Source organism: Chelonia mydas, chromosome 1, assembly GCF_015237465.2.
Source record: "Chelonia mydas isolate rCheMyd1 chromosome 1, rCheMyd1.pri.v2, whole genome shotgun sequence".
NCBI lineage: Eukaryota > Metazoa > Chordata > Testudines > Cheloniidae > Chelonia > Chelonia mydas.
The window spans coordinates 28,205,988-28,218,016 of NC_057849.1; the positions used below are offsets into that span (position 1 = coordinate 28,205,988).

At 45.2% G+C, this 12,029-nt stretch overlaps 1 protein-coding gene across 1 annotated transcript; it reads left to right on the plus strand.

The window, feature by feature from the left end:
• Positions 1–1,586: 1,586 nt before the first annotated feature.
• On the plus strand, positions 1,587–7,232 carry FUT4 (fucosyltransferase 4). The gene has a single exon (XM_043529091.1). It carries the CDS (start codon positions 1,771–1,773, stop codon positions 2,839–2,841), a length of 1,071 nt encoding a protein of 356 aa, XP_043385026.1. The 5' UTR covers positions 1,587–1,770; the 3' UTR covers positions 2,842–7,232.
• Positions 7,233–12,029: the final 4,797 nt, after the last annotated feature.

Here is a 12,029-nt window from a genome sequence, read left to right on the forward strand (position 1 = left end):
ACCCCACACACACACCCGTCCCGATTTTTCACATTTGCTATCTGTGCACCCTAGATGGAAGTAAGAAGTAGGGGAAGAGATGCTTGGAGGAATGGTATCTTTACAGGCAAGGATGAGCTAAGGGATGAGAAATAACCTGGGATGAGAAATTAACTTGTGGGGGGGGGGGTGAGAAAACCTGGATTTGTGCTGGAAATGGCCCACCTTGATTATCATGCACATTGTAGGGAGAGTGGTCACTTTGGATGAGCTATTACCAGCAGGAGAGTGAGTTTGTGTGTGTATGGGGGTTTTTTTGGAAAAAAAGGGGGGGGGGGGTAAGAAAAACCTGTATTTGTGCTGGAAATGGCCCACCTTGATTTTCATGCACGTTGTAAGGAGAGTGGTCACTTTGGATAGGCTATTACCAGCAGGAGAGTGAGTTTGTGTGTGTATGGGGGTGGGGGGTTGAGAAAACCTGGATTTGTGCTGGAAATGGTCCACCTTGATTATCATGCACATTGTAGGGAGAGTGGTCACTTTGGATAAGCTATTACCAGCAGGAGAGTGAGTTTGTGTGTGTGTGTTTTTTGGAAAAAAAGGGGGGGGGGTGAGAAAACCTGTATTTGTGCTGGAAATGGCCCACCTTGATTTTCATGCACGTTGTAAGGAGAATGGTCACTTTGGATAGGCTAAGAGAAGGGGAGTACTTGTGACACCTTGGAGACTAGCCAATTTGTTTGAGCATGGGCTTTCGTGGGCTACAGCTCACTTCATCGGATGCATCCGATGGGGTGAGCTGTGGCTCGCGAAGGCTCATGCTCGGGTAGTTTGGTTGGTCTCTAGGGTGCCACAAGTACTCCTTTTCTTTTTACGAATACAGAATAACACGGCTGTTACTCTGAAACCTTTAGATAGGCTATTACCAGCAGGAGAGCGAGTTTGTGTGTGTGGTTTTTGGAGGGGGGTGAGGGGGTAAGAGAACCTGGATTTGTGCAGGAAATGGCCCACCTTGATTATCATACACATTGTGAAGAGAGTGGTCACTTTGGATGGGCTATTACCAGCAGGAGAGTGAGTTTGTTGGGGGGGTGGGGGGCGGAGGGTGAGAAAACCTGGATTTGTGCTGGAAATGGCCCAACTTGATGATCACTTTAGATAAGCTATTACCAGCAGGAGAGTGGAGTGGGAGGAGGTATTGTTTCATGGTCTCTGTGTATATAATGTCTTCTGCAGTTTCCACAGTATGCATCTGATGAAGTGAGCTGTAGCTCACGAAAGCTCATACTCAAATAAATTGGTTAGTCTCTAAGGTGCCACAAGTCCTCCTTTTCTTTTTGCGAGTACAGACTAACACGGCTGTTACTCTGAAAACAGGGAGGAGTGCGTCCCTATGGGAGTGAGGGTGCCCTGGAAAGGGGTGAAGGTCCCAGGGGAAGAGCTTGTGCCCAGGTAGGGGGTGGGTCCCTGGGGAGTGGTTTGTTCCTTGCTGGGGGGCGGGACCTGGGGAGCGGCTGAGGCTCTAGCACTGAGCTGTTGGTCGGGGCTCCGCGGCTGTCCAATGGCCGGGGCCCGGCTGGGCGGGGCTGCTAGCTCCGGCCCGGCAGGAGAGGGGACAGCGTGGCCGGCGGGGAGTGGCTCGGAGCCTCCCCCGGCTGCCGCTCCTAGGGGCTGGAGGGATTGCGGCGGCTGCAGGATGCTCGCGCCCTCGCTTCGGTCCCCGGCTCCCCGGCAGCAGCGGCGCGGGGCGCTGCCGAGGCAGAGCGGAGGCGGCGCGGGCGGCTGCCCCCGATGGAGCCTGGCCCCGCTGGGCCCCCGGGCCGGAGCCGGGCGCTGCGCCGCAGGCGGCGGCGGCTGCTGGCGGCCGGGCTGAGCTGCACGCTGCTGGCCCTGTACGCCTGGCTGCCGGAGCTGCCCGCGCTGGACGCGTGGCCCGGCCGGACGCGGCCCCCGCCGGAGGTGACCGTGCTGCTGTGGTGGGAGCCCTTCGGCCACCGCCGCCATATGACCGACTGCCAGCGGCGCTTCAACATCAGCGGCTGCCGGCCCAGCGCCGACCGCAGCCGCTACCGGGAGGCGCAGGCTGTGATCTTCCACCACCGGGACCTCGTCCTCCACGGCCTGGGCCAGCTGCCCGCCGGCCCCCCGCAGCGCCCCCCGGCCCAGCGGTGGGTGTGGATGAACTTCGAGTCCCCCTCGCACTCGCCCGGGCTCAGGGACCTGGCTGGCATCTTCAACTGGACCATGTCCTACCGGGTGGACTCGGACATCTTCGTGCCCTACGGGTACCTCCGGGCCAGGCGGGCGGCCTCGCACTTCAGCCTGCCCCGCAAGACCAAGCTGGTGGCCTGGGTCATCAGCAACTGGAACGAGGCGCATGCCAGGGTGCGCTACTACCACCAGCTGAGGAAGTACGTCCCCATCGACGTGTATGGGGCACAAGGCCTGGCCCTGGAGCAGGGCAGCATGGTGAGGACCATCTCCCAGTACAAGTTCTACCTGGCCTTTGAAAACTCCCAGCACCCCGACTACATCACCGAGAAGCTGTGGCGGAATGCCTTCAAATCCAGCGCCGTGCCCGTTGTGCTGGGCCCTTCCAGGTCCAACTACGAGCTTTTTATCCCGCCCGGCTCCTTCATCCACGTCGACGACTTCCCCAGCCCTAGGAAGTTAGCTATCTACCTGAAATTCCTCGACCAAAACAAACCCCTCTACAGGCGGTACTTCGCCTGGAGGGACAAATATGATGTTCATATGACTTCGTTCTGGGATGAGCAATACTGCAAGGTTTGCGAGGCTGTCAGGACAGCTGGGGATCAGCTCAAGACCATACAAAATTTAGCTAGCTGGTTTGAAAGCTGATAATGTTGGTTGGGGAGGTTTTCTTTGTTGGCTTCTCTTGGGGATGCAGTGCAGTCAAACCAAGGCTTAAAAAGTACCGGTTCTCAGGGGGTCACACACCCGCCAAAAAAAAATAGAGGATTTCAGAAGTGTGTCTGAGCTGTTGCTTGAGAGGCAGGATTAAAAATGTGGGTGAACAGACCATCAGACCACTATATGTTTGTTATGAACCTATGCAATTCCATCTTTGAGCTATGACAGACCTAGCACTTTCTCAAGAACTTGATTATTTGGTCATCCAGAGCGGAAACCATAAATGCAGCACGGTGTTAGACACAAATAAACTATGCCAATTTCTGTCACTCAGCCAATTTTGTCAGCTGTGACAGTTTCCAGAATTGTGAGACTTCCTCATACAGTTCTGACTGTGTATTTTTATTCCCTTCTGGGAACATATTTCTGCTGCACAAAGGCAAATGTATTAACAGTGATCATTGGGAAGATGCAAACTCCTTTGCATACAAATTCCGACCCTGGTGCCTTTAATGTAATATTATAACAATGCACAGGCAATTTCTGGCAGTGTTTTAAAGAGCTATAACCAAAAATAAAAATGGAAAAATCCTTTACTAGGCATCTTAAAAGTCCCAGTGAGGAAAAAGTGTGTGGAAGGATGTGGGTGTGAGTAGAAAAATAACAAGCTCTGCAGGGTAGCAAGTAATTCCTCTGCTGCCTGCTGAAATTAAGTGCGTTCCTGCCCTGTATGAAGGTGAAGAGGAGACCTAGGGAAAGGAGAGGAAGGAATACAGAAATAAAGCAGGAGCTCATCCATCTTTGCTTTATTCAGGAATCAGAATGTGTTTAAAGGAGTCTGCATGTTTTTCTCTGTAACAGTACTGCCACACAGGAAATGGCAGGGGAAGGTTCAGAACAATGCAAATTTTGTTACTACAGATGAAACATTTATGAAAAGGTTAATTTATTTCTATATTATTAGAAGTTCTTGTATAATGGTTAATCAAGGCTTGCAACATGAATTTTAAATCAGTCTATCAGGTGGTGGACAATTCAAAATGCTGTTTTGTGGTAAATTGTAAGTACAGTTCTCTTTCTTATAGAAAAACATTATGGAAAACTAGGTCTAAGCTATATTTTTAAAATGTTTGATACTGAGAGAGAATGCAAATGGAGGAGGACAGAGATCTATTATTTACTGAGTTTATTTTTCTGATACCTTTATTCCAGTTTTTTTTGTTTTGTTTGTTTAGATAAAATGAGGTCCCTAGGCTAGAAACTTTCCTGTTAGTGCAATGGGTCCCAACTCTTTAATGCAATTGTGTCAGTTTGCCAGACTAAGATTTTGGCATACCAGTCAGTATTTTCTACCTCCTAGTTCAGTGGTCCCCAACTTTTCTGTGGGAATAGCACATTCCTATTCCCAGAAGACTGTGGTGGGCGCCAAACACCCCGCCGCTGAAATACCGCCGAGAAACGGTGGGCGGTTCTCCGGCGGCATTTTGGCGGCGCGATGTCCTGCGGGTGCACACAACTGCCCCGGTGGGTGCCATTGCGCCCGCGGGCACCGCGTTGGGAACCCCTGTCCTAGTTACTTGCCACCTCCAGTGTCTGCATGCTTTCCAACCCACAAAAGGCCTTGGGCGGCTCTCCTCTGGTGTTTCAGGTGCCCAAGCTTTATTGCAGGTTAAAGGGCACACAGTTGCCACACACTGCAGTGCAATACAGACATTTATGGGCCTTTTTCTGCAACCCATGGACCTCAGTAGGAATAGGATTGGGTCTAAAGGAAGGAAGGGGGAGACCAGTTTCAAAAGAATGACGTGTCAGTACAGGTAAGTTTACCAGCATTGGGGACCAGTATTCTGAAGAGGTTTGGACTTGATCTGAACTTATTACATGGCGAGTTGCTAGTTTTGAGATTCATTTGCTGTCAGCAGACTATAATATACTTTAAATCAGTGGTTCCCATGGCTAGGTAGATGGTCAAGTGACACTTCTGTACATTATTGAATATTTTTGAATATTTAATATTATTATTAATAATAATAAAACTGGTGCATGAGCCACTGGCTGGTGGTCAGGTCACACACTGCTGGTTCCCATCTGTATTCCCGGTTGCTAAAGTTTCAGTAAAATGCAGCTAAAAGCACTTCATATTCTTTCCTGATCTTACTCTTTGATATTGGCAATTGCCATAGTTGCTGCAGGGATATTATATGATTCTGAATGTCAAGGAAGATGGTCTGCACAATTGGGAGTGGGATGGGCAGGTCCGTGAGACTCATTAAAATGTGGTCCACATCATGGAAAAAGTTAGAGAACCACAGTTTGGAGTGCTAATCTAAAGTTCTGATTTATCATTTATTACATAAATTGTAGGGCTGTTGATTAATCACAGTTAACTCATGTGATTAACAAAAAAAATTAATCACAGTTGTAATGGCACTGTTAAACAATAGAATACCAATTTAAATTTATTACATATTTTGGATGTTTTTCTACATTTTCAAATAGTATTCTGTGTTGTAACTGAAATCAAAGTGTATATTATTTTTGATTACAAATATCTGCACTGTAAAAATGATAAAAAAATAGTATTTTTCAGTTCACATCAGACAAGTACGGTAGTGCAATCTCTTTGTTGTGATAGTGCAACTTACAAATGTAGATTTTTTTTGTTTGTTTGTTACATAACTGCACTCAAAACCAACAATATAAAACTTCAGAACCTACATGTCCACTCAGTTCTTGTTCAGCCAATTTACAAGTTTGTTTACATTTAAGGGAGATAATGCTGCCCACTTCTTATTTATAATGTCACCAGAAAGTGAGAACAGGCATTTGCATGGCACTTTTGTAGCCGGCATTGCAAAGTATTTAGTGCCAGATACACTAAACATTCGTAGGCCCCTTCATGCTTCGACTACCATTCCAGAGGACTTGCTTCCATCCTGATGATGCTTGTTAAAAAAATGTGTTAATTAAATTTATGATTGAACTCCTTGAGCGAGAACTGTATGTCCCCTGCTGTGTTTTACCCGCATTCTGCCATAGATTTCATGTTAAAGCAGTCTCGGTTGATGACCCAGCACATGTTGTTCATTTTAAGAACACTTCCACTGCAGATTTGACAAAGAGCAAAGAAGGTATCAATATGAGATTTCTAAAGATAGCTGCAGCACTTGACCCAAGATTTAAGAATCTGAAGTGTCTTCCAAAATCTGAGAGGGATGAGGTGTGCAGCATGCTTTCAGAAGTCTTAAAAAAGCAACACTCTGTGCGGAAACTACAGAACCCAGACTACCAAAGAAGAAAATCAGCCTTCTGATGGTGGTATCTGACTCAGATAATGAAAAAGAACATGCGTCGGTCTGCACTGCTTTGGATTGTTATCGAGTAGAGTAGAGTAGAGTATGGATGCATGTCCCCTTGAAAGGTGGTTGAAGCATGAAGGGACTTATGAATCTATAGCGCAGCTGGCATATAAATATCTTGTGATGCTGGCTGCCACAGTGCTATGAAAACACCTATTCTCACTTTCAGGTGACGTGAACAGGAAGCAGGCAGCATTATCTTCTGCAAATGTAAACAAACTCATTTGAGTGATCGGCTGAACGAGAAGTAGGACTGAGTGGACTTGCAGGGTCTAAAATTTTACATTGTTTTATTTTTGAATGCAGTTTTTTGTACATAATTCTACATTTGTAAGTTCAACTTTCATGACAAAGAGATTGCACTTGCAGGATATGGCTTGATGGGCTTCTTTGAGCATCCAAATGCAAACCTGTATGCCTACAACTGGAACTTTCTGTTTTTTAATCACAACATGTTGAATTCTATTTATTAAAAAATAAATGTAGATGATTGTATTGTGGAATATATTTTGCAACATTGCCAGCCTTGCCAAGTCTTTTCTAGTGTGAAATATGAAAATTGTTTGTTGTGAAACAACCCAATAGGTTCAGCTCAGAAATGTTAAAAGTTTTGTTCTAAAAGCAAAATTAAATATTTTAAAATAGACACATCGAATTCAGAACAAACTGAAGCAAATGGATTGGAATTGCAGGAGAACAAGAACATGAATTTTACATATTTAAACAACCAGAACTATGTGGGAATTACTGAATCTATATTACTCCTGGGGGAATTCTGCACTACTGTGCGTGCACATAATTAATGAACCATGCATATTTTTAATTTTTTGCGCAAAACAGAGCTTCTGCTGAAATGTTGCTGCAGTTCTGTCTTTTGCCTACTAGATGGCACTGTGGTGATAGAACACAGCAGCCGCTCCCAACCAGCTAGAGAAGAGAAAGAGCCTGCCTTCTTCACAGCACCTGTCAGGCCAGGTCAGGAGACAGGTGCTATGGGGAGACAGACAGCGTGGGGTACTGGGGGGGGGGGGGTCAGACAGGGGCTCATAAGGGCTAGTGGGGGAGAACAGACTGGGGCAGGGGCTGAATGGGATTGGAGGCACAGGGCCACAGGGGGAGGAGGTGCAGAGCCACATGGTGATGGAGAAGGGGGTGTAGAGCTACAGAGGACTGGCTGGGTGGGGGCAGAGACACATGGGGACAGGGATGGTGGCCTCTGAGTGGGGGTGTTAGACCCGCAGCAGGAGGCTCCCTATGAGATAGGGGAGCAGGCAGACACCGGACACAGTGTTCCCCTGGTGTTATCTGGACTGGTGATCTGCTAGGTCACTCCAGTCCTTGACTCTGGGAGCCAGCCTTACCCTGCTCTGCTGTGAGAACCCCACTCCGGGGCTTACAGCCTCTGGCATGTAAGCTGCTCCTTGGATTGTGCAACCAAATGACACTAGCCATTATCCCCGGTCCCAGACACAATCCTAGGAGTCTCCTTCTTGTAGTGTCAAGTTATGCCCGCTGGATGCTGCAAGCTTATATGAGTTCATCAATTTAACAAATAAATTGATATGCATCAGGCTTGTTATTCCAAGGGGAGTTTCTGTCATGCGTCAAACCAAACACACTTCTTCAGGTAGAATAAACAAATTTATTAACTACAAAGATAAATTTTACGTGATTATAAGTCAAAGCATAACAAGTCGGATTTGGTCAAATGAAATAAAAGCAAAACACATTCTAAGCTGATCTTAACACTTTCATTGCCCTTATAAACTTAGATGCTTCTCACCACAGGCTGGGTGGTTAGCCTGCAGCCAGGCTCTCCCCTTTGATCAGTGCTTCAGTTGCTTGGCAGTGATGTCTGTAGATGGAGGTGGAAAAGAGAGAATGAGCATGGCAAACGTCTCTCCCTTTTATCATGTTCTTTCTTCCCCCCTTCAGAGTCCAGTGAGCATTACCTCATCATAGTCCCAAACTGACCAAAGGAAGGGGGGTGACTCACTCGAGAGTCCATCAGATCCTTTGTTGCTCCCTAGGCCAGTGTCCTTTGTTTCTGAGAGGCTGGGCTGGGTTTGTCCCATACATGCCCTGATGAGGTGTGAACTGCCCCTCTGCTCTTGGAGAGTTTTGCCTGGGCTTGTTTTAAGCCATGAGGACACAATTTCTTCCTCATAACTGTTACCTAGCAGCTCTGGGTTCTTGGGGAACCAGGGTGCAGTACCCAGCCTGTCGAAGCCCCGCCACCTAGGGCTGAAGCCGAATCCCGAGGGCTTCAGCCCTGGGCGGTGGGACTCAGGTTACAGCCCCCACCCCATCACCCTGGGCTGAAGCCCTCAAGCTTCGCCTTTGGCCCCCTGGCCTGGGGCGGTAGAGCTCAGGCTTCAGTCCCCCTTCCTGGGGTTGTGTAGTAATTTTTGTTGTGAGAAGGGGGTCACAGTGCAATGAATTTTGAGAAAACCTGTTGTAGTTTAAATGAATTATTACTCAGAGTTCTGTATTAATATGCCTAGTAAGGAATCTATTTCTCAAAAAACATCTCCTGAATTCTTTTTGTTGTATGTATTGTTACAGACATACTTTCTGACAGGTATTTTGAAATTAATGACTAAAAATAATTGAAACTGGTGTGATTATATTGTGTTATTTTGACAAATAAAATATGCAGATTTTTGCAGAATTTTAAAATATTGTACACAGAATTTTTATTTTTTTGTGGCAGAATTCCCGCAGGAGTACCATAGGCTGTACTTGATTAAGGCCTGATTCAGGAAAGCATTTGAGCACATGCATAACTTTAGGTACATGCTTAAGTGCTTTCCTGAATAGGGATGCTCTCCTGAATTGGGACCAAAGCTCTGAAACTCTTTTTTATCTTCTATATAATCTCTTGACCCTCCTGACCTTCTTGCACTATTATCTACCACTGTCATACATTAAAAGTGTGCCATTTTACTATCCCTTCCATAATGTTATTGTTGATATAATCCTATAGGTGTGCATAGTGCTTTAGAGACAAAAAACACAATTTTCAAACTTGTCTGCGTAAGGGTGCTGAGCAGAACTGGTGCTCAGCACCTTTGAAAATCATGTCAGTCCTCTAAGGTATCTAAATATGGATCTAGGGGCCAAATTCTCAATTAATGGAGTTATACCAGCAGATCATTTATCTGTAGGAACCTACACTTAGGCCACATTAGACCTCATGCCATTACAATCTCTGTCCTCCATATAGCCCTTGTACTGGTGCATCTGTCAGACCTCTATTTTCAGTCACAGCCCCGGTCATTTTCAATGGGTGTCAGGCTACCCTAATTTGTGGAAGTTCACTACAGAAGTTTGGAGTTTATACACCTCGGGGCTGATTCTTCTGTCACATGGGTATACATTGGGGTGACTCCACCTATGGCAATGGAAAAGGAGGACTTGTGGCACCTTAGAGACTAACCAATTTATTTGAGCATGAGCTTTCGTGAGCTACAGCTCACTTCATCGGATGCATACTGTGGAAATTGCAGAAGACATATTTTTTGCAATTGACTTCAGTGGGGCCAGGATTTCACCCAGTATATTTATTTCTGCCCTCATCAGTTTAACTCCCACTGAAGACATGTGAAAAGTACCATGCTCAGGAGCTAGTTTTAACAGACCATGCAAAAATGAGAAAGCCCTTTGCCCTTGTAAAGTTCTTGAAATGACACCATACCGTTCACGTCAAATTCTTCTCTTTTCTGGGCCCAAGTGTGAAATATTTTGCTTTCAGTCATTTATAAAGTTCTGCAATAAGGCAGACAGAGAATAAGAAAAAATATATGAATGTGTTGGGTAGCAGGCTTGGGTGTGGGCTTTGGGCAAAATCGGCATGCCCATGAAAGGGCAAAATCTGCAAGACTTAAGACAGAAAGGAAAGAATTCATATCGACAAAACCAATAGAGTGAGCCTTGGCCAATGCAGAGACAGCAACAAAGATCTTCACTCATGGCACTCAAATATGAAAAAGCGGAGTGGTCGAGTTGTCTGTTTTCTCAGTTTCCTCTCCTTTTCTTATTTACAGCACCTAGTTTAGGGTATTGAAAGCACTATTGGCCAAGCAACAGAAATGTGTTAGCCCAAGATAGAAAAAGCTTGCAAACTCAGTCATCTGGTTCTCTTTTTTGGCCTGATTTTCAAAGAGGCTGAGAGCCTGCAGCTCCCATTGACTTGAATGGGAGCTGGGGTTGCTGTCCGCCTCTAAAAGTCAGGCCATTAATATACTCACCTTACTCCATTTTAGAAAGTGGGCAGCTAGAAATTAGTCTAAAGTACTTACTGAACTTTATCATGGAGCTACAGGCAATTGTCTTCAAATCGATCTATCAAATTCTGGTTAGGAATAAAATTTCCTAAAATGTTTATTTACATTTTCCTTGGTTCTAGCAGTAGCTTTAAGGATTTCATAAAGCAACCCCTCCTTTGAGAGGTCTCTTTCCACCTGAAGCTCCAGAATTACCTGAAATACAGATACAGGTCCTCAGTGGGTGTATATCAACATAACTGACTTCAACAACTGAGAATTTGGCTCCTCCTTTCTTTCTTGGAATATTATACACTCAGCTATTTCTTCCTCCAGAATATTAAGGATGCTGGCAAAAATTAGATTTTCTTAAAGTTAACACACCATTTCTTAGGTTCTGACATATATTTTCCCCAAAGATTCTTTGCCTGCAGTTGTTATAATTTGTTGTGACACTTTAATTACCTCCACAGCAGCTAATTAGAATGATATTTAAATTAAAGATTATGATGTGATGTGAGGAATAAACAGCAGGCACTGATGAATTCTTAAATAAATATCTTAGTTTTATGCACATATCTTTAGAAGAGGAAGCATAGTCTCCTGATTAAAGCACATAGGTGGGAGGGGAATGAAATTGATTTATCCCACAAAAGTGTTGTGATGAGAGGTTAATTCATTCATGATTGTAAAGTGTATGTTGAGATCCTTGCACAGAAAAAACTACAGGAGTGCAGAGGATAAGACCCATGCTTAGATTTTTAGCTTTTTCTGGCAGGGCTTGTGTTTACCTGTGTGTTTGGACAGTGCCTAGCACAGTGGGGGTGCTACCAGAATGTGAATAAATAATAACTAATAGTGAAATGATTATAATACAGAAAGTATATGCTATTATCAACATAATGATTTCTTGAAATAATGATTATCAAAGATATGCCTGAGGTTGTAACTAGCTCTGAAGGCAGCATCAGATTGTACCATTGTACGATTGTAGGCCATGTTCTGTCTGCCTTACTCATGGAGTAATCTCTTTCACTTCATTGGGACTACTTGTGTAAACTGGGCAAGATTTGGCATAGTGTCATTTTAGTGTAGTTGTCATCTTGCAATATATCCTAGAGTAGCTCTGTTATGTTCTGAATTAATCATGCTGCCCATGACACAAGACGGAGCATCTCACAAGGAGCAAGGGAGAATCAATGAGGGAAGGTGACCCAATGTACTATTTGTAATGCTACTTTTTGGATTTTCTGTAGGACTTTTTGAAATTAATACCAAGTGGCATTTATGGGAGGTGTATCTTCTGTGGTCATTATATATTTTCCCCTGTCCTCTGATACTGCAAATCCTACAAACCTTAGTCTCTTCCTGGGCAGCCGGGTTCCACACTGCTCTCTAATTCTAGCTGTGCTGAGGAAGGAAGGAAGGCAGAGAGTGTTATCCCACCCAGGAGAAAGTCAGTTACTCACATCAAGGATCCCTTGTTTGCTTTTCTTCCAATGCCTAACTCCCAGAGCAATTATAGGCTGCCAAGGGTATATCTGGGCCCTCA